The sequence below is a fragment of the Bactrocera tryoni genome, chromosome 4 (genome assembly GCF_016617805.1).
Source record: "Bactrocera tryoni isolate S06 chromosome 4, CSIRO_BtryS06_freeze2, whole genome shotgun sequence".
NCBI classification, from domain to species: Eukaryota; Metazoa; Arthropoda; class Insecta; order Diptera; family Tephritidae; genus Bactrocera; species Bactrocera tryoni.
The window spans coordinates 5,119,119-5,138,288 of NC_052502.1; the positions used below are offsets into that span (position 1 = coordinate 5,119,119).

Consider the following 19,170-nt stretch of genomic DNA (forward strand, 5'->3'; position numbering starts at 1 on the left):
ATTAATAATAGAAGTAGATGTAAATAATTTTGACCACACCAATATCTGATTTCTTTTTTTATGACCATAGATTTAAACAAAAATTTATTAATATTTGTGGATCGTTAAAAGTTAGTTACAAAATTACAAAAAACAGCAGCAATTACAAATACCAAATCTAAGGCAACATCAGAGCTTCCATCATATGGCTCGCATATTCTTTAGTTGGTGATAGCGGTTCCAATAGGGAATACTATATTTTTCCTCCCATCCTTTAATATTAGTGTTTCGTAGTGATAATTGTTTTCAACCAATGCACAAGATGCATTACCAGAAGCTGAAGAGGCTTTTAGCAATGGGTCCAAAGATATTTGATGGCAGTCAATAAATATATTATCGCAATCAATCTTTAATGCTATTTCGTAGGCACTTGCATGATGACTTGTCCAAATGGATGCGTTAACGGCTTTTAACGTTTCTTTTCCACACAAGCTAATTGCTTCCTGTACAGTGCGAAAAGTGTGTAACGTGGCAATACCATTGTAACCGGTTCCCAGATGCTCATGGGTCACATCGCAAACAAGCACCGGTGAATTGGCTCCCAACTCGTTGACAGAAATGGTCTCCCAACTGTGTTTGTTTATCAAAGCCAAAACTGTATTTCGTTCTACGTCCTGCGCAGCTTCAGCCGAAATCGCTTTGAGTTGCGGCTGTAAGCGCTCCAAAAATGATTTACGGATCGACTCAGCCACAAGCACCGTAACTATAACTTCAGCAGCTAAAGGGGACTGCAATGATTGTGCTAAATGATAAGCAGCAGCATTTACATCAGCTTTATCACCAACAATTAAAATTGTTGGTGTGCATTTGCAACCAACGTCAGCCATCTTTCCAGACACTTTTTCACTATGCACAAATGAATCACGATCGTATTCGATATTATTAAGCATATGCTGGGTGATTTTAATATCTGGCATTCCTGAAGTATATTGCAAAAACCTAATAATTTATAAATATTAAGAATTATAGCAAATACCGGAACACACACGGACAAAGAACAAAACTAATTGGAATGAGATATATCACCTGTTAACTATTCTGATAAGACACAATATGCTAAATGACAAATAAACTCCACTGTTTATAATTCATTGTGAATAAATTAATATCCTAATATAAGGTCTGCACGCAACTTGACATTTATGTTTTTAATGGACTATACGTACATAATCGTCCAAGAAATGGTGATTATGTTACTGAAAACATCGAAATTCTGAAAATATAAATTGTGTAAAGCATCTTTGAATAATGTTGAGCAAAGTTTTTTTGACATTTATGGGATAAGAACAGAACACAACAGCAAAATACCCAGAAAGCAAACTAATTTAAGAGTAAAATTCTTCCAGTGTATGAAAAATATTTATTATTGTGTGGCAACGCCGCATTTGCTAATGAATTCCGTGATTACGACATTTCTCAACAAGAAATTTCAGAATCTAGTTGGACTTCCTCGCGTAAAGGCTAATTTATTTCATTCTAGTGACATTTCGAGTTTTTCTATTACGTACGAGAATATATAATTTATTAGTGATAGATTCTGCGCATTGTATGTAAAGAGCGCAAATAAACGCCACATTAATAACTTTGCGAGTATACACCTGTAGCTGTTTGAGTGGCAAACAAATTGAACGGTCTCAACGCGCGCGAGAAAAAAGAAAGTGGAGCAATATCCAAATAATTGCAAAAATATAAACAGCTGTTGCTCTTTCGTGACTACTGTGCAAGCAGACAAAAAAGAACCATCATCGAGAGTGTTGCGCTGATTAAAAAGTTTGAGATAAACTAGATCAGAATTCTTTTAACTAACACGCAAGCAGAATGGCTGACATAAACGAATTATTGGGATCATCATTTGTGCGGGTTAAGGTAAGTAATAAGTGTATGTATGTATAAAGTTTCAACAACGAAATTCGCTAATAACGCCCAAATGCGCTCTTCGTAACCACAGCTCCATTTTTTCGCAAGTATTGAGCCGTTACTGCTTACTGATTTTTATTTGTTGTTACAGATACAAAGGATGTAAATTACCTCTTTGAACATTATTTCTTTGTTGTGATAAGAAGTAACAATGTATAATTGAACTATACTAGAATTATGCATCATCGTATTGTAAATACATACATATACACGTCATCTACATATTTATAGTATATATTGTAGAGGCAATAACATTAGAAAGAGGCGTAACCTTATCAGTAGATGTCCTCTTGTTTGGGTTTATTTTTTTATTTTTTGTTCATTTGAGTATGTATTTAAATCATCAACAATTAATTGTGCTTGTCCATAAGCGGTGACTCAATCGCATTCATTCAATGCAATGAATTGAATAACATTGTGGTGCAGACCACAACGACCGTTAAAGGCCCCCTGCATTGCAATCACCTACGATTATTATTTGTGTTGATGCTCTCTTGCGGCTTTGCTTGTGCATGAAATCGCAGCCACAAACATTTAATACATAGTCGTACTAGACATTCAATAGTTTTAAATGCAAATTTCTCAACCCTCACTGCACATGAAGTTTCAATTCACATAGGTATTTGCATGTGTGGAAATACATTCAACTTGCTTGAATTTGAATGGCTTCACCACGGATTTTCCTTCATACGTCGCCTCGGTTTAAATGTAACTGAAGTTTTATCTCTAAAGCTTACTGTATTTCACGTTTATTTTACAGCTGGTCGCTTTCGTGCACTTCTTCTTCATCACAAATGCTATGCTCGGTACCTGGGGCCATGGAGCTTATGAGTTTTACAATTTCCTATTTATGATTGCCATGTTCTGGACAATACATTGCAAGGAATCCATTGAAGCAGCACAAGTGGTAAGTATGAAGTAGTCCGCCTTATATGCATGTATGTATGTAAGTATGCTAGTAAGTTTTCGATTAGGCACCTTATAAAAAACTATATATGTATGTATTATGAATTATATATGTATGTATATAATATTTCTGTATGCTTACCTAAATATCGTTGTTACTACAAATCACTTCAATATCTGACGCGTCACGCGTGTGAATTAGAACACATTATTTTCAATTTTGTTTCGATAAAGCAAATTATTTAATTCATAAAAATCGCATCGTTTCAAACTAAAAAAAAATTAGGACTGTTCAATTTCATTACGTTTTATTTAAACTTATAAGGTATTTGCTTTCAACAAAACCAACAATTAGAATTCCTACAATTGTTCTAGTAAAGTCATTAGTCGATAACGTAAGGTTATTTCTCAGTTATTTACTTGCATATGAGTAAAGTAATTCTCAATTACTATTACACTATTCAAACTATTCGCAACGAGGCAACGTATTAGTATGTATGTAAAGCGTAGCATCTTTAGCAGCGCTTCCAATGAAACACAATGATTGAATTACATGCGTAAGTGTATATTTATAGATGTACACAATGTGTAATACATATTTAGGTAGGTTAGTGTTGCGCAGGTGATAACAACTTGGTGTTAATAAAGACTTGTTGTAACGTGAACTTCCAACTTTAAGGTTTTAGCTTCAAGATTTTGTTTAGCTAAGAATTTTTGGAAGACAATATAGACATTTACATATACAATATATGTATATACATAAGAAATGAATTGCTTTACAAGTGTCCAGTTCATATCGTATGTAAATTACGTACATACATATGTATATGTTTTACATATAAATCGCTTTTATTAATGCCTTTGCATATTCTCTAATAAAATTACTCGAAAATAGCTTTAATTAATGAAATAGCGAAGTATTATTCCGCTCTGGGTTACTATTGTTATCGATTTTTGTTTGTGTGGGAAATTCAGTTGATTTATGTGAAGTATTAAAGGTGCTAGAGAAATATTCAAATGGTCAACCTTTCTTCCTTCTTAAACCCCCTAGCTATTGTGATATCGCATTCTTTGGCCGTCGACTGGCTTGTGAAATGCTAATAAATTCGAAAGAAAATCGCTAACATTGCGTGTTGCACACTTTGCTTTTGGTAACCGACGCTAAAAATCCTTACACTACTTGTACCTAAGGCGAGGAAACTACTTGTCCCTAGTAGTGTAAAGGAAGAAATTTTGCAGGGCGACCAACAAAAGTGACTTTCGTTTTCTTAAATTAATGAAGCCAGTCAAACACGCTATCGTATACAAATATATGTACATATATATATAATGTGACTGTATTTATTGCCGCCCCTCTTGAACGCACTGCTCGTTACCACTACCACTTTTAAATTTGAATATAACCAAAGTGACGAGCAAGCGTGTTTGTGAAGCATAAAATTTCACACGTAAGCACAATGACGTGGTGCTACATATGTATGTATGTATGTACGTACGGACATAAACGTAGATGTAGGTGTATCGCTTACAATATTAGCTATGACGACAACGTCACCGGCGTTTTGCACTTACACCGTAGCGTCTAAGACATGCTCACTCCAATTATAGTTTAAGTGCGGGTAATTATATATTGAAATCAATTTATATTTTATTTTTCCCGCTTATATACTTAAAATTTAAATATTCCGTTTTCTTGCTTAATTTGTAGCCAAACTGGAACGCGTTTGTAGCGCTGGTTTAAACACCATGCCATGCCAAGCAAACATTAGACTCTTAATATTTGTTTAACAATAGTATTATCACATATTATCATAGTGCGCCTTCCTCTCTTTTGGATTCCACATTTTTATCTTTTGTGGTTAATCTGTTTTGCTTGTGAATAATTTGAGACTGCCCCAAAAAACATAAATAAATATCACAGCGGTAAAAGTGAAATACTTTCTTATGTTCATAAAGTATAAAAATATATATAAATATAATAGAGTTAGTAACTAAAAGTTCTAAATTTTACTTTTGAGCTTCTAGATAGCTACTTCTGTATTCCTTACTGCGTCTCAATAAGTACATACTTATTTGTGGTTTATTATAAGTTAATTTTTTTGTATCGAAATAATTTTTATATATAACTTTTGATTGATGATAGCAATAATAACGAAAAGTTATTTGTATTTATCGGCACAATTCATTATAAGATTAGATTGTAGTTGGTTGCACAGTTTACAAAACTTACTTCGACAAACATTCAAAGTTTTATTGCAATTTTCACTTCCCTTTGCTTGCAGGCACTCGTCATCAATGTTTCAAGCATCTTCTTCGATTTAATAAACATTATAGTCTACTTCGATTTCATGAGTAAGTTTACAAACCAATATACATATACATACATACATATGTGACCAACCTTTTGCAACATAAACTTAAACATCTTCTAAACTTACAGATGGTTGGGCAGTCGCTTTCTCTATCATCAATTTAGTACTACGACCAATAACTGTCATATTACTGTATCGTGAGTTCAATTCCCGCGGCGGCAGCTTACAAACCGGTTCTGTCTTCCCCACCACACAACAGCGCACCTATCAGGACATCGATCGGCCAACACAGCCAACGCCCACAAACTCGCAGCCTGGTCCAAATGTCGCTAGTATTTTCTAAACGAATTGTTGCGTTGGAGGGTCGCTGATACATTTCAGAATAAAAGCTGAAAATCTTTGGCATAATTCAGTTAATTTGCTATTTACTATATGAAAAGTGGAAGCAGCGAAAAAGTTTGTGTAAAATTGTAAAATCTGAATACTTCCATGTAACAAAAATTCTAACATTTCCTTATACATGCATGTTTGTATGTAGTGGTATATATGTTATGGTCGGTTATAGAAAATATTACCTTAAAAGGGCTCGAATCCATATGACATTGAATTGAAATGGTTTGTGGAATTGAGAATATGTAAAAATACTGTTGCATAATATTTTCGTTGAACAAAAACCACTTGTGTAACCTTTTTATATTGTATACCAACAAAAACAAATCGTAAAAAATAGTAAAATAATCATTATTTAGTTTATATGTATAAGTCATGCTGTTTTACATCAAATATTAATATACAATATATGCTTTAACTGTTGCAACAAAATTATATTTCCTTAACAGCACTAAGTTAAGTTTAGCCAGTGTTATTTCCTGTAAAATTAGAAAATTAGTGCAACTAGTTTTGTTGTAATATGTATATCGAATTTTATGTATATAGAGGAGTTTTAGCAACACATAACAGAAAAGAAAATTGCATATTTTTAGGCGCACAATTATTTAGCGAGTGTTTCTGAGCCAGAGCCATCTTGCAGTCTCACTAAATTTTAACTCTTCTTGTTATTACATGCACGTTTTGCGGTATTTAGATAATGTGTTAATTTCATAAACTTATTCTACTTTAATTCCTTATATCAACATCCATAAAATGCTCCACAACAATCAACTATTAACACCTATTTTAAGGTATACCCATCGTTAAAGGCGGAATTGGAAATTGATGAGTAAACAACGGTCTCGTGTTGTTGATAGCAATGTAAACTTGTACCTACTTACACATAAACAATCAATAAGCATAGTAAACATTTATTAGGGGGCTGAAGAAGTTGCGAAGTGTTCAAGCAATACTAACACCTACGAGAGTAATTATAGTGCTTTAACAGACTCAAGCTAATTTGTCCAAAAATATTTATGGAGTCTATAATGAAAGCTAGATTCGAACCATTGACCTGTAACTGTAAATCGAAGAACTAAAAATGAAGGAAAAGGATTGTAGGCGAGTTAGTCCAAAGCCAGCTAAGCTTTAGCTAATTTACAAAAATATATTTTATATTTACATACATACATATACACATGTACATACATATGTGCGTACCATTTATGAATTGTAATAGTATGAAACGCGTTGAGGCAGTTGAAATTTTTACTTATTTATCTTTAATACTAATTCGTGCAATAAAAAACTAAAATGATAATAAAGAAATTAAAATTAAAAATTTGAAGTGTTTTTAATGGCCGAAAGGGCGAAAGTTAATGCGTAACGGGGATTTAAAGTCAAATGGATAGCAAATTACAGTTTTTTGCCTTAAATAATTTATTTTGTTTCGAAATTTTATTACTTATGTACAAGCTATAACTGTATTTGGGCTAGCGAATCAAATTTTTCAGATATTTTAAATGTTAAGAAAGTAAAAATGGTTGATTAATACAAAGAACTAATAAAAAAAAAAAAGAAACACTTTTACGTTAGGTGCCCGCAGAACGTCCGAACCACAGCACGGAAAGACGTGAAAATTGTCATAGGTATTCCTTTAGTCCTGCAGAAGATAATCAAAAAAAAAAAAACCGTTCATTTTGCAATAGATGTAACTATATATTTTTAACTTAAGGACGCCTGAACCGATTTTGCAGAAAGGCAGCTGAGGACCAGAGCACGGGCATAGGATACTTTTTATTGTTTTATGTTAAAAGTCAAACCAAAAATAAATAAAAAAAATATATTTTAAATCATTAGTAAGGGTTAAATATTCATGTAATAATCATTTAAATATGTTTTTGCTTAAAAAAATAACATCGCACATCTAAGATCCAAGATTCGCACCCCCCTCAGTGCAGCAAAAAACGCAAGTCAACAAACGCAAGGAAGGGTCGACGTCGAGAAGCTGCAATCACAACAGACAGTAGAACGATTTTCTACTCGACTTGCACTCCCTCTCTTTGAGAGCACACGTCACCAACTCGGTATAAGGGAACTGTGGGACGGCATTTCAAGCTCCTTACGCACAGCTGCAATCGAAACCATTGGTTTTCGGAAAATGCAAAAGAACAGCTGGTACTACGAGGAGTGCTGTGTCGCAGCGGAGAGAAACAGACTGGCTACCTCGCAACGTTACGATCGACCACAACACTTGTGGGATGGGAAAGATACCGAGAGTTGAAGAGGGAACCGAGACGCATTTGGAGACAGAAAAAGAGAGAGACCGAAATGCGTGAGTATGAAAAGCTTGACAAGCTGGCCCACAAGGGTAATGTTGAAAAATTCTACGAAAAAATGCGACGAATAACAGAAGTTTTCAATACCGGAGCATACACTTGTCGAACCCAAGGAGGTGATCTGGAAACCGATGCCCAGAGCATACTAAAAATATGGAGAGAACACTTCTCCAGCCTGCTGAATGGTAGTGAAAGCATAACGCCAGGAGAAAGCGAACCCGATTCCCCAATCGTTGACGATGGAGCAGAAGTTCGAATATCTATTACCCATCTGAAGAACAAGAAAGCGACGGGATCCGATGGATTGCCGGCCGAGCTATTCAAACACGGCGGCGAAGAACTGATAAGGAGCATGCATCAGCTTCTTTGTAAAATATGGTCGGACGAAAACATGCCCAACGATTGGAATTTAAGTGTGCTCTGCCTAATCCAAAAAAGGGATAAGTCTCCTAAACATCGCATATAAGGTTCTTTCGGCTCAGCTCGTCAGGCTCATCAATTAGATATACTATATTTTATACGATGTCCGGCGTTTCATCCTGAGAGTTACAAATATCGTCGCAAACTTAATGTATCTTCTTCACGGTATAAAAAAAGACTAATACAGTTGGAGAGTGTAGCCTTATAGAATATAACTAGTTGTAAGCAGTTCGGCAAGAGCTCGGGCGACTCACGTGGTGCGAGGGCGTACAATCAAGCTCGTATTTTGGCCCAGCAATACCTCTTTTTTAGCTAGTCAGTTCCTATTTTACAAGCCCAATTTAAATCGACTCTCAAAGGATCGATTTTTGATAGTGGAGATTTTCACTTTTTGTCGAAGGAACTCATTAAAACTTATGTATACATGCATGTTTTTGTTTATAAATAAATAACCATCTCTTTATTTTATGTGAAAAAGTATAAAATAAATAAAAATTTGTATTTCCGCTTTATGCTAGTCCTTAAGTGCTACCGCAAATCATACATAACAACAAATTAAGTTTTGTACAAAAATAATATAAAAATATTTTACAAAAGTTTGGCTGTTCCTGCTTTGCACGTTTTTTTTAAATTTATTTATTATAAATAAAATATTCCAAAGACTGACACTCAGCTCCTACTTTAGAATCCCTCTTTGGCCGCTCGAAAGCGATATTTGTCATTGCTGCCTGCCAAGCAGGGCACTTGCACCAGATTGAAGTAGATTGAGCCCATCACTTGCGCCGCCGACGTGTTGGCACTTTTGAGACATGAGTAAAGCATATCGTCGCATATGCAGTGAGATCTGTAGGAATAATAACGATGCAGTATATATGTATATATAAGTATATATAGAAAAAGATATATAGCATATGCTTATGAAGGTAGATATATTTACATAGGAATTTCATTTACATAAACTCACTTTGTATACAAGGAGTCATTCATCAGCTCGTATTTGTTTTGATAGGCACGTATCTTCACCGGGCACAGATCGTGAAGGCGACAGCATCGATCCATATCCATTTCAGTGCCCAAATCACTGTAGGTTTCCGCAATGTCGCCGGTGCCACACCACTTTGTGCCTGTGGAATAATAAATTTTATTTTACTCATTGTACTCACTACGATCGGCACTCGCTTGAAATATTCAAAGTCTAGTAACAATTATGGAGATCGCGTACGCGTACGTCATACTTGGGTAGTATTTGATATGGCATGCATTAACCTCCATTAGCTGTTGTTATTGTTGTGTGTGTATGTGCTTTAATTACTTACCCGGTATGATGCCGCTCAATAATGAAAATGGACTTTTCGGAAATATATTTGCCGCCAAATTTGAAGCACCATTATTCGCGGGACTGTCATTGCTCGCACTGACATCTATGGACTTGCCGCGATTGCGCGAAGCATATGTCAGCTTGTCGACACGCTCACACTGGTTCATGAGTTTCAGCATTTCCTCGAATGTTATTCGCAGCGGCCGATTGTATTTGGAAAGTCCTTCGAGTAAAGTTTTTCCATCGCTTTCATTGCTAGTTGGGGAGAATGAAAAACGGTACAAGATTATTTACGTCAATATTCATATATATTTATTATTGAAATATATTGAGGGTTATAGAAAAAGTCATATCAGTTCAATATAAGGCAGATTGATTCAGTCACTCGCCTGCAGTATATGCTGCAAATTCTTGTATGTATAATTCCTGCACACCGGATTTAAAGCCAACGGGTCCCTAGTAACCCCGCTGTCAAATAAACTATTTGTAATCTAATTTACAACTATTATGAATCGCTAACTAGTCAGCCGACTGTCTTACGAGGTAATTGTCCTAACATTTGTAGTAGTATAAACTAGAACTTTCAGCATTTCCAGTATCAGTTCATAAAGCAAAATCTCTGGGCCAATAAAAGCCTCGTCAGTAAACAGTTATACTCGTATAATTGTCATAAGGTTGATGTTTTTCTGTTTTGTTAGGTTTCAGATAGAAATTTTGGTTGTATAGGGTGATCAATTTCGAGGCTTCCTACATTTTTAAAGACTTCAAATTTAATGGCATTTATTTTTTGAAGTTTCTCTTTTAAATGTTGGCCGCAGGCGATGATTCCACCGGCCCACAAACCACACCAAACCGTTGTTTTTTTCTGAATGAAATGGCAGCTTTTGAAATGGGCAGAAATGAGCCTCATCGTTGAACCAAATTTGATTTGAAAACGTAGGATCTTCTTGGAACTTTTCATGAGTCCATAGAACGAAGCGATGTCGCTTGAAAGGTCGAGCGGTTTCTTGCACAAGCTATAATTTGTACGCTTTCAATTAAAGATCTCGACGTAAAATGCGTCAAGTCGGTCTATACGTCAGTCCGACGTCGAGACGTTTCTTTACTTAGAGACATTCTGCTAACATATCTTAATTCTGTATTTTTTCTATTAAAAAAAACATTTGAGCAGAAAACATTTTTTAACAATATACAAAAATCATAGTTTCTGTGGTTATATTCTAGAAAGTTAAGGTCAACGAGGTACATATTTGATTTTTATGAAAAATTAATATAAATTATTGGTCGTCACGCGATTTTATTCGCTCGTTAAAGGTTTTGTGTAGTTGAGAACAAAAAGAAATGATCTCGGATGTCGATAAACTGTGTATTTAACTAATATTATAGCAAGAAAAACGGATTGCACTAAAGCATAATATCCTTCACGAATGCAAAAGATTCCGTACAAGAACTATACTATACAATATTTATATGTATATTTATATTATTACTATGTATGTATATTAACTCGATCTGCACAATGACTTCGGAGTTTCCATCATTACCTTCGGCAATAAACCACGACTATTTCGAGAAACAAGCGATTTTCCGATCGTTCAGTTCTTATTTCCAATATGCTATAGTTCTCCGTATCGGCCGTTTCGACAAATGAGCAGCTTCTTGGTGAGAGAAGGACGGGTGAAATTTTTCAGATCGATTTCGATCGATCGATAGTTCGTATATAGATACGACGGTCAAGGCTAAATCAACTCAGCTCGCCCCGCTGCTCATTTATATTTATACTTTATAAAGTCTCAGACTTTTCCTTATAGAGTGACAAACGTCGTGGCAAATTTAATATACCCTGTTCAGAGTAAAAAATCGGGTGGGGCTGTGCCGGGGCACACGGCCGTTGTTAGTTGTTTGTCTATGTTAGCGAATCGCTTTTAAAGTAAAAGATTAAAATGTAGACAAGATTGACGCTGTTTTAAGTATTTTAATAAAAAAAAGAACAGGCACATATTAGAAACATAAATTACTTATTATTACGATTAATATTCGACAACAATTTTATTTAACATAGGTCAACATTAATATTTCTGGTGAATGTACAGCCAATAGTGGTATTGCCTAATGTTGTCGGTGATGTTTGTACGTAGTTGAGGCCGAATGCATTCCTCATGAACTCAACGAGATTGCTGTTCTGTTGTGGATCGTAATTGAAATCGCCGCATAGAACGATTGGAGTCTCCAAGTCTGGCCGAGAGTTCGGTATTAATTTTGTTAAGTTTGCTGAATATGGCAGGAGTGATTGATAAAGACATAGCTTAACAGCTTCAGCCAACGCCTTAGGATGTATATATACGGCACCGAGGATAAACCGCGTATGATCTTCGACTTTAACGTCCACCAGGCATATGTCACCAACATTATGTTTTCTCAAGACTGAATGACTTGTTAGCATATACGATGATTTTGCTACAGTTCGTTGAGCTTTGTAGGTTTCTGTAGATTGCAGAACCTCCGCCTGCAGAAACTCGCACCGACAATTCAGTTGAGGTAGATGGACAATCTGTACGATGTTCAAGTGCGGTGTTATTACTTGCTCTTAGTTCGAAGCCATTGATTATCACAGTGTTCCCGCAATTCATCTAAGTCTCGCTAATTGCCATATAATCGGAGTTCATCAATATGTATATTATCGCTTTCAATATCTCCTGCATGGGCAACCAAACTTTGTGCATTGAAAGCAGACACGAACAAAATTAATTGCCGTCGTCGATGTAGGAGTCACCCTGCTCTTCATTGCATTCGGCTAGGACGTCTCGCTTACAGAAGTCTCTTGCTTGCATTGACAACGTGGGAAGGCGATGATTGGCCATCCGATCGTACTCGTCGCGAATATCTTTCACCGTTGGCGCGGCGCTGTCTCGCCCGTGATACAATTTAAAATCGTCTTTATCGTTGTTGAGATACAGACCGTCAATCGATGTAACTCTACTCAGCGCAACGTACACAAGCTGTTGTGACTGATCGTAGTTGAAAACGACTCCGTCGAATATTCCACCTTGCGATTTATGAATGGTGATCGCGCTTGCGGACACAGCCGGGAATTGGTTACGTCTACACTTGATATTCCCACCTAGCGGTTGCATTGCTTCACTTCTACTGATATGGACATCTCTCAATTCCGTGACAGATCCAATAGATATATCGATCGTCTGTTCATTCGTTACGTCCATAAGTATAGGTATTCCAGTGGTAGAGGTAGTTGCGAGGTCAGCGGCAGCAGCTTTGCGACGTTCCCGAAACCGTCTCGCTCGCTCGGAGCCGGACATTGGGGTGCCTATGTGTGGCCCATAGCCCCCTCTTTGTAACGATAGCCGTAATTTATATTTCTGGCTGGCTCTTGCACGAGCTGAGGCCGACGTAGCAAAAGTTTATATATTTATAATCACTTTCTGGTTATTTTAAATATAAATACTGTCCAATTTGCACTTATTTTTGTATAAATCAATCGGTTTAAATAAACTTGACAAACACACGAAAGAATCACCGCGCTATAAAGTCGGAGTCACGAGTTACACTGAATAGAAACAAGCGACAGCGCCGGTTTCGCGTAGTTAACGCAGTATGCCTCCCCCGCCGCACCGCTCGACCCCGACACGAACTTAATGTCATAACAGCGAGCTGACTAAATAAGCGAAATATACACACCACATTTTTGTTTCTAAGACTAATAGTTTTTTAATTATTAAGGTACGTTGATATAGACCTTTTCGTTACGGTCCACTTTTTAAACCTGGTACGATTTTAAAGACGTTTCACGTCAAAATTATACCATATGCAAGTATAAAGTAGCTTTTAAAATAAGAATAGAAAATATATTCTGTAATAAAAATTGCACCATTTTAATTAATGGAATAAGTAGTATGTAATTTCGTATAATCTCTTCGCCTCGCCCATAAAATATTTTCAGGGGTTACATGGGTTTACGGGTTTAAAAAAGAGTCTAATATTTTTACTGTCTTATTAAATTCTACAATACCTCCGGAATATTGTCCTAAATTTTCAAGTATACAGCCTTGAGAACTTGTGCGGTCGATGCAAGCTAGGCTAAGTGCGCCCTCTTTAAACGCATTTTTCTCGAAATTGTTTTTGAAGTCGGTTGATAAGATTTCTCGAGAGCTACTCAACCGATCTTCATGAAATTTTACACAGGTCTTTGATACAATTCTTACTTTTCAATGAAATTTTTATTTTTTTGCAAAAATGTCTGCCAAAAATCCAATTTTCAGCTTTTTTTCCTTGGTCCAAGTTCCAAGTAAAGGTTTGAACCAAAACACGTATTTTGTCAATTTAGATGATGAAGTAAATAGGAGCAAAACATATTGGACTATCGCTGTAATCCACACTTAGCTCATTCTATTAAGTTAAAAAGATTGTCTGCAGAGTTTGCTTTGAAAAGATTCTCTAAAGGTTTGAATATTCACCGAGTAATCATCAAATCATATTTTATAAATTTTACTTATAAATTAATTGGCTTATGCACAGGCTATTTTTTCATCGGTATTTTAACTAATATACGAGTACTTTGTGATATTGCAAGAACATACATACCTACAAAAATTAAAAAAATTATAAAAAATATATATGAATTAAAAAAAATGGTTATATACATATATTAAAACTCACTAAATTTCAATCAGTTCACAACTCAACAACAGCTTCTCTGGTCCCAACTCGGTCACGGCAATGGTAGAGTCATGATAGTAGATCATTATTAACGAGTCATTTGTAAGCCGCTTTCCACTAAAAATAAATAATGTAAAAATAAGTAAATACGCGATAGAGGCATTTAATAAATATAAACATTAAACAAAGAAATAATTAAATGTTTTTGCGAACTCTTATCTGTGTAGGAATAATAATAGTTATTGGAAGAAAATGAAAATTCTCTTTACATATATAAATTACTTGGCATTACAATAAGCTAAACTGCGATTTAGTTGAAACTATTTATAAATTATTCTAATGATTAATCACTACCAAAGAGTATATGAATTGAAGAAGGTTTCATTCCAAATTTTGAAGAAACATTTACTTTGGAACATTTATAATTTATCGGGAATTTTGAAAAATATGTTTTGCCAGTCTTCGTGACCAGTATGAAGTTAGTTCCAGGATGTTTTGAACAATCGCGTGTCTGTATAAATATGCTTTATAGTTTAACAATTTAATTTGTCTCCACAACACATCGAGTGATATTTGAGCTTTCAGTCACCAAATAATGACATGCAATTTGATACAATGGTATAACCTGTATGTTAATGGGCGGTAAGTGCAGCAAAGACCACAGCAGGGTTAGAGAGCATGTGACATTAGCAAATGGCACACTTAAAATGCAACGCCCACTTATAATTTCGCTTTGTAATATGGGTTATTATACACCTTTTATTAGGTGAGAACATTTAACTTGTTATCTTTACCGTTCCATCTAATTGTCTAAATTGTTAATTGTCGATTACTACATGGGGCAATTTTCACTTGTTCAATACAAACACTCACCTGTACGTTTTCATCTGACGCAAATTGCGACTCTCGAAGTACTGCTGCGTGAACGAGGCGAATGAGGGAAAGCCTTGGAAGCTCTGTGGCAGGCTGAAGTTGATTGTCGGCTTCGTGGCGACATTTCCGATAAGTCCACAGATCGCACACAACAGGACACAAGACAATTGCAAATTGGTTTTCACGGCAAATTTCAACATTTTTCCGAATTAAAACGATTTTTTGTTTTTTTTTTTAGAAAAAAGTAATAATCACAATAATAATATGAAGGTACAGCGGTACTTTGGACACGTTGTTGCGTTTCACAGTCGTTACAATGGAATAAACATTGCATTCAAATTGTTTAACACATTTCTACTCAGTTTTAGTTCAAACTCGCACTTAGGCATTCGCTTGTTCGTTTGTATGTTTGTATATTATTATTTCTGAAATTAAAACAATCGCCGAGTTAGTTGCGTGCACTCTGGTTGATAACGTCTGTGAATTATAACGAATTAACGTTTCAATGTAAATTGGTTAGAGAAAAACCATTACAACATTATTTCATTGAATAGAGCCTCACTTGGAAATATTGTGCAATACTGGTGCCAGTTATGACACTGAAGCCTTTCGCTGAAGGACAGGCATGAAAGATTTCGTATTATATCTTTAAGCGCATGTACACACATACACGCGCACATGCGCACTTATATCGTCCTATTTGTGGAAGAAGGCTCGCGTGAATATAAAAAAATAATCGCTCGGGTGTATATGCGACCATGAATACTTTATGGTGTGGCATTTGGCAGGTGACAGATGTTCTAGATTCCTTACTCGCACATATGTACATACATACATAACTTACAATATAATATATGTCTACTCTCACTAGGCCATTTTTACGCGCCTGCCTATTTCCCCTTTTGCTCGAAAGCAAAACAATTGTTTAACTACACGGTGGAAACTAAGTCGAGCCTCAACTATTACTGTATTCCCCCTTTAATTGCACCTCGATCATTGCAAATTTATGGTACAATAAATCGAGGAATCTTATAACCGATATTCGTTGGTGGATTATACATACATATATATGTAGTATAACTAGCTCTGCATGTTATAACTAATTGTTTTGAAAACTTAAAATTTTTCTGATTAAACTAATTGGATTGTTACTGTTTTTATTTCCTTAAAATTCTTCATATGAAAGAGACACAAAAACTACAATTTTCAAATATTATTTTTTTTCTTTTTAAACTACCGAAGTAGTGTGCCATTCTAGCGTATTTTTAAACACATTTATTGCTACACAATGTGAAAATATGTATATATGTATGTGGTACATTCATATTCAAGGCAACTAATTATGCAATTTTAGCTTGGAGCACCATTCAAGTCAATGCTGTTTAGAAATCTGAAAACAAAGAGGAAGCGAGAAATATCGATAGATCGAGCAAGCTACAATAAAAAGTAATAAAAACAAAAACAAAAACAAAAACAATCATAATAAATGTTATAACCGCAAGCAAAAGTAAAATGCGAAAAGCGAGCGTCAAAATTGATCAAACGAAGTAGCGTAAAAATGTGCGCTCCATAAGAAATTATATACATAAATCTACAAGTATATATATATACATATATTTTATATTTAAGTAATATATAAATTCTTCTCCGACAAGTACTTATATCAGCATGAGCTGGATCATATTTTAAAAATATAACAGAGGATGCAGCCGGAAGCTATTAATTTGTGTCCTGATAACTGTGTTGTTGGTGCGAACTTTGTAATAACGGCCAATCAATTTCTAAATTGCATGTGTATACCTTTCTGATTCGAAAAGGTTGCTCATGAAAATGCATAAGTGCTCTGGGTATAAAGTTATAAGCTGCTTATAGACCTGGGTTCTCTATACTGAAAAACATTAAAAATAAAGTATTTCTATTAGTGTGGACCTTAAGCAGAATATCTTATTTATCATAAGATGTATTAACTGTTCTGAGTCAGCTTAAGGGCTACGCGCCAACTGGTGTCAAAGGAAATACAATATACAAGTCCATACATACATACATATGTTTATAAAGGGCTATGTCCATTTGTAAATTTAAAAAACTGAAATTTTTGTTTTAAATATACATATATCGTAGATATCTTTGAATATATTATCCAAAAATTTGGAGTTGATTCGGAGTTATGTTTGTATTTGTAATAATTTTTAACTTATTGTAAACTGCTCCCAAAACTTTAACCCGTTTTTCTCGAAACACTGTTTTCAGAGTTAGTGAGGAAAAATTCTACGAAATGGCTGAACCGATTGACTTCAATTTTTGAATTTTATTGGAAGGAATAAGATTTTGAATATTTTTTTCGCGGCCATTTTGTTAAAAGTCTAAATTTTGACCAGTTCTTAGATCATTACGTGTATTCATTTATAGAAAAAAAAAATTTTTTGTGTTTTGGATTTGGGATAAATTTAAGCAAAACAAGTAAGGAAGGGCTAATTTCGAGTGCAACCGATCATTTTATAGTCTTGCAACTTAAAAGAGTAAATGGGAATATATTAAGGTGAAAAATGCCATCCAAAGGATCGGAGTCCAAGCAACTGACCAACAACATATTCGGCATGATTTGTTAGAAAAACCAAATTAGGTGAAGTATACATACAATCACCGATCATATGGAACAAAGCCACCTGGAAGTTCGAAAATCTTTATATTAGGTATATGGGGCTCAGGGAACCAACCCATTTTTGATAAAGGAATTGTTATTGTCAGGCAATAATTCTGTCTGAATTTCAATTGCATACCTCAGACATTGAACGATATTTTCGGTCAAAAGTCAACAGCATATTCGCTACCTAGGGGCTTGGATTTGAACAATTTTCGGGCATAAGAAGGCATACTTTATAGGAATTACTAGTTCAAAAAATTTTTTTTAGAAGATTAACTAATTTTTTATTTATGTACTTTGTGTAATATGGGAAGTAGGCGTGGTTGAGGTATACGTTTATTAGGTTTATTTAGTCGCAATTTGTCGGTCGAGTCCCGAGATATGGAATTTCACCAAAAAGTGGGTAGTGCCACGCCCTTCGTCCAATTTTCACACCAGCTCAATCAAACCCCTCTCATACCATTTTGGAGGAAAAATTTAATATCTTTGGCGTAATTATTCATTGATTTATTGCGCTTTTTGTGGTTTTGCACAGTACCGTTATATGGTGAGTGCCCAGGGTTATCTTCCGATTTCAACCATATTTACTCTGTTTTGAGGAATTCTTATAATATTTACACTGAGAAAATTTAGTTGTTCCAGCTTTAGTAGTTTAGGAGATACGTACATTAAACTTATAATTGAGCGGGGCCACGCCCACTTTTTCAAAACTTTGCCCCTTACTACTGCAATCCCCTGCGCAAAATTACAATTTTATATCTTAGTTTAGGGCATCGTGATGGCACTTTAAAGGGTTTAAGTTATTGGCGTTTTGTGGGCGTGCCAGTGGTCCGATTACGCCCATCTACGCACTCGTAATTTTTTTCGCACTAAGGAACCCTCAAGATATCTCAATTTGTACTCAAGTTACAGCTTGCACGGACAGACAGACAGTCATTCACCCTGATTTCAACTTAAAAATCTTCATCACTTAGAACAACTTTTTTCGGAGGTCCGACTGGAGGTCAGTTACGGGATGAATGAAATCCAAAATTTTTAAATGGATCGCTTATTATTAAAGTAAATTAAATGAAAATGTACATTTTTTATGTGTTTATTAAAGAAAAAGTCGCTTCAAAAAAGTTTCACAAAAAGAACGGATTTTTTCTAACCTTCAAGTGGATATAAGCGCTTAAGACTCCCTTCATTTATCGAATAACATCAAAGTCAATGATCTAATAGGTATATAGTAAGTCCCAAGTGTTTATACCTATACTATATAATACTATTGGCTTCCACGTTTCCAGTTACAACTTTACTGGTCGTGAGTTCAAACGCTCCCAAGATTATAGCTCTTGTAAAAATAGAAAAAAATAAAAA

The 19,170-nt window shown here is 35.1% G+C and overlaps 3 protein-coding genes across 6 annotated transcripts in view; 1 reads left to right on the forward strand and 2 right to left on the reverse strand.

The window, feature by feature from the left end:
- Positions 1 to 82: 82 nt before the first annotated feature.
- Positions 83 to 1,155, reverse strand: LOC120773490. Its single transcript, XM_040102431.1, has 2 exons — positions 1,066 to 1,155; positions 83 to 978 (listed from the first exon to the last, which is right to left on the reverse strand). The coding sequence occupies exon 2, from the start codon at positions 954 to 956 to the stop codon at positions 201 to 203; it is 756 nt and encodes a 251-aa protein (XP_039958365.1). The 5' UTR covers positions 957 to 978; positions 1,066 to 1,155; the 3' UTR covers positions 83 to 200.
- A 305-nt stretch (positions 1,156 to 1,460) lies between these two features.
- LOC120775114 lies at positions 1,461 to 6,507 on the forward strand. The gene is made up of 4 exons (XM_040105132.1): positions 1,461 to 1,905; positions 2,717 to 2,863; positions 5,145 to 5,214; positions 5,303 to 6,507. Exons 1-4 carry the CDS (start codon positions 1,858 to 1,860, stop codon positions 5,515 to 5,517), a joined length of 480 nt encoding a protein of 159 aa, XP_039961066.1. The 5' UTR covers positions 1,461 to 1,857; the 3' UTR covers positions 5,518 to 6,507.
- A 2,232-nt stretch (positions 6,508 to 8,739) lies between these two features.
- LOC120775514 overlaps positions 8,740 to 19,170 on the reverse strand; it is a 17,762-nt gene continuing 7,331 nt past the window's right edge. For all 4 annotated transcript variants that reach the window (XM_040105723.1, XM_040105722.1, XM_040105725.1 and 1 more), the window contains exons 2-6: positions 15,168 to 15,592; positions 14,295 to 14,411; positions 9,619 to 9,875; positions 9,267 to 9,426; positions 8,740 to 9,146 (exon numbers count right to left, since the gene is read on the reverse strand). In XM_040105723.1, the coding sequence (XP_039961657.1) occupies positions 8,984 to 9,146; positions 9,267 to 9,426; positions 9,619 to 9,875; positions 14,295 to 14,411; positions 15,168 to 15,367 (897 nt within the window). In that variant the 5' untranslated portion in view covers positions 15,368 to 15,592 and the 3' untranslated portion in view covers positions 8,740 to 8,983. The remainder of the gene's footprint in view (positions 9,147 to 9,266; positions 9,427 to 9,618; positions 9,876 to 14,294; positions 14,412 to 15,167; positions 15,593 to 19,170) is intronic.

Bases quoted from the DNA above. Each gene is read 5' to 3' on its own strand.
- LOC120775114 (XM_040105132.1), top strand. From the start codon at position 1,858: ATGGCTGACATAAACGAATTATTGGGATCATCATTTGTGCGGGTTAAG. The intron at 1,906-2,716 runs GTAAGTAATAAG...TTTATTTTACAG, and splicing joins CATCATTTGTGCGGGTTAAG to CTGGTCGCTTTCGTGCACTT. The intron at 5,215-5,302 runs GTAAGTTTACAA...CTAAACTTACAG, and splicing joins AGTCTACTTCGATTTCATGA to ATGGTTGGGCAGTCGCTTTC.
- LOC120773490 (XM_040102431.1), bottom strand. From the start codon at position 956: ATGCCAGATATTAAAATCACCCAGCATATGCTTAATAATATCGAATAC.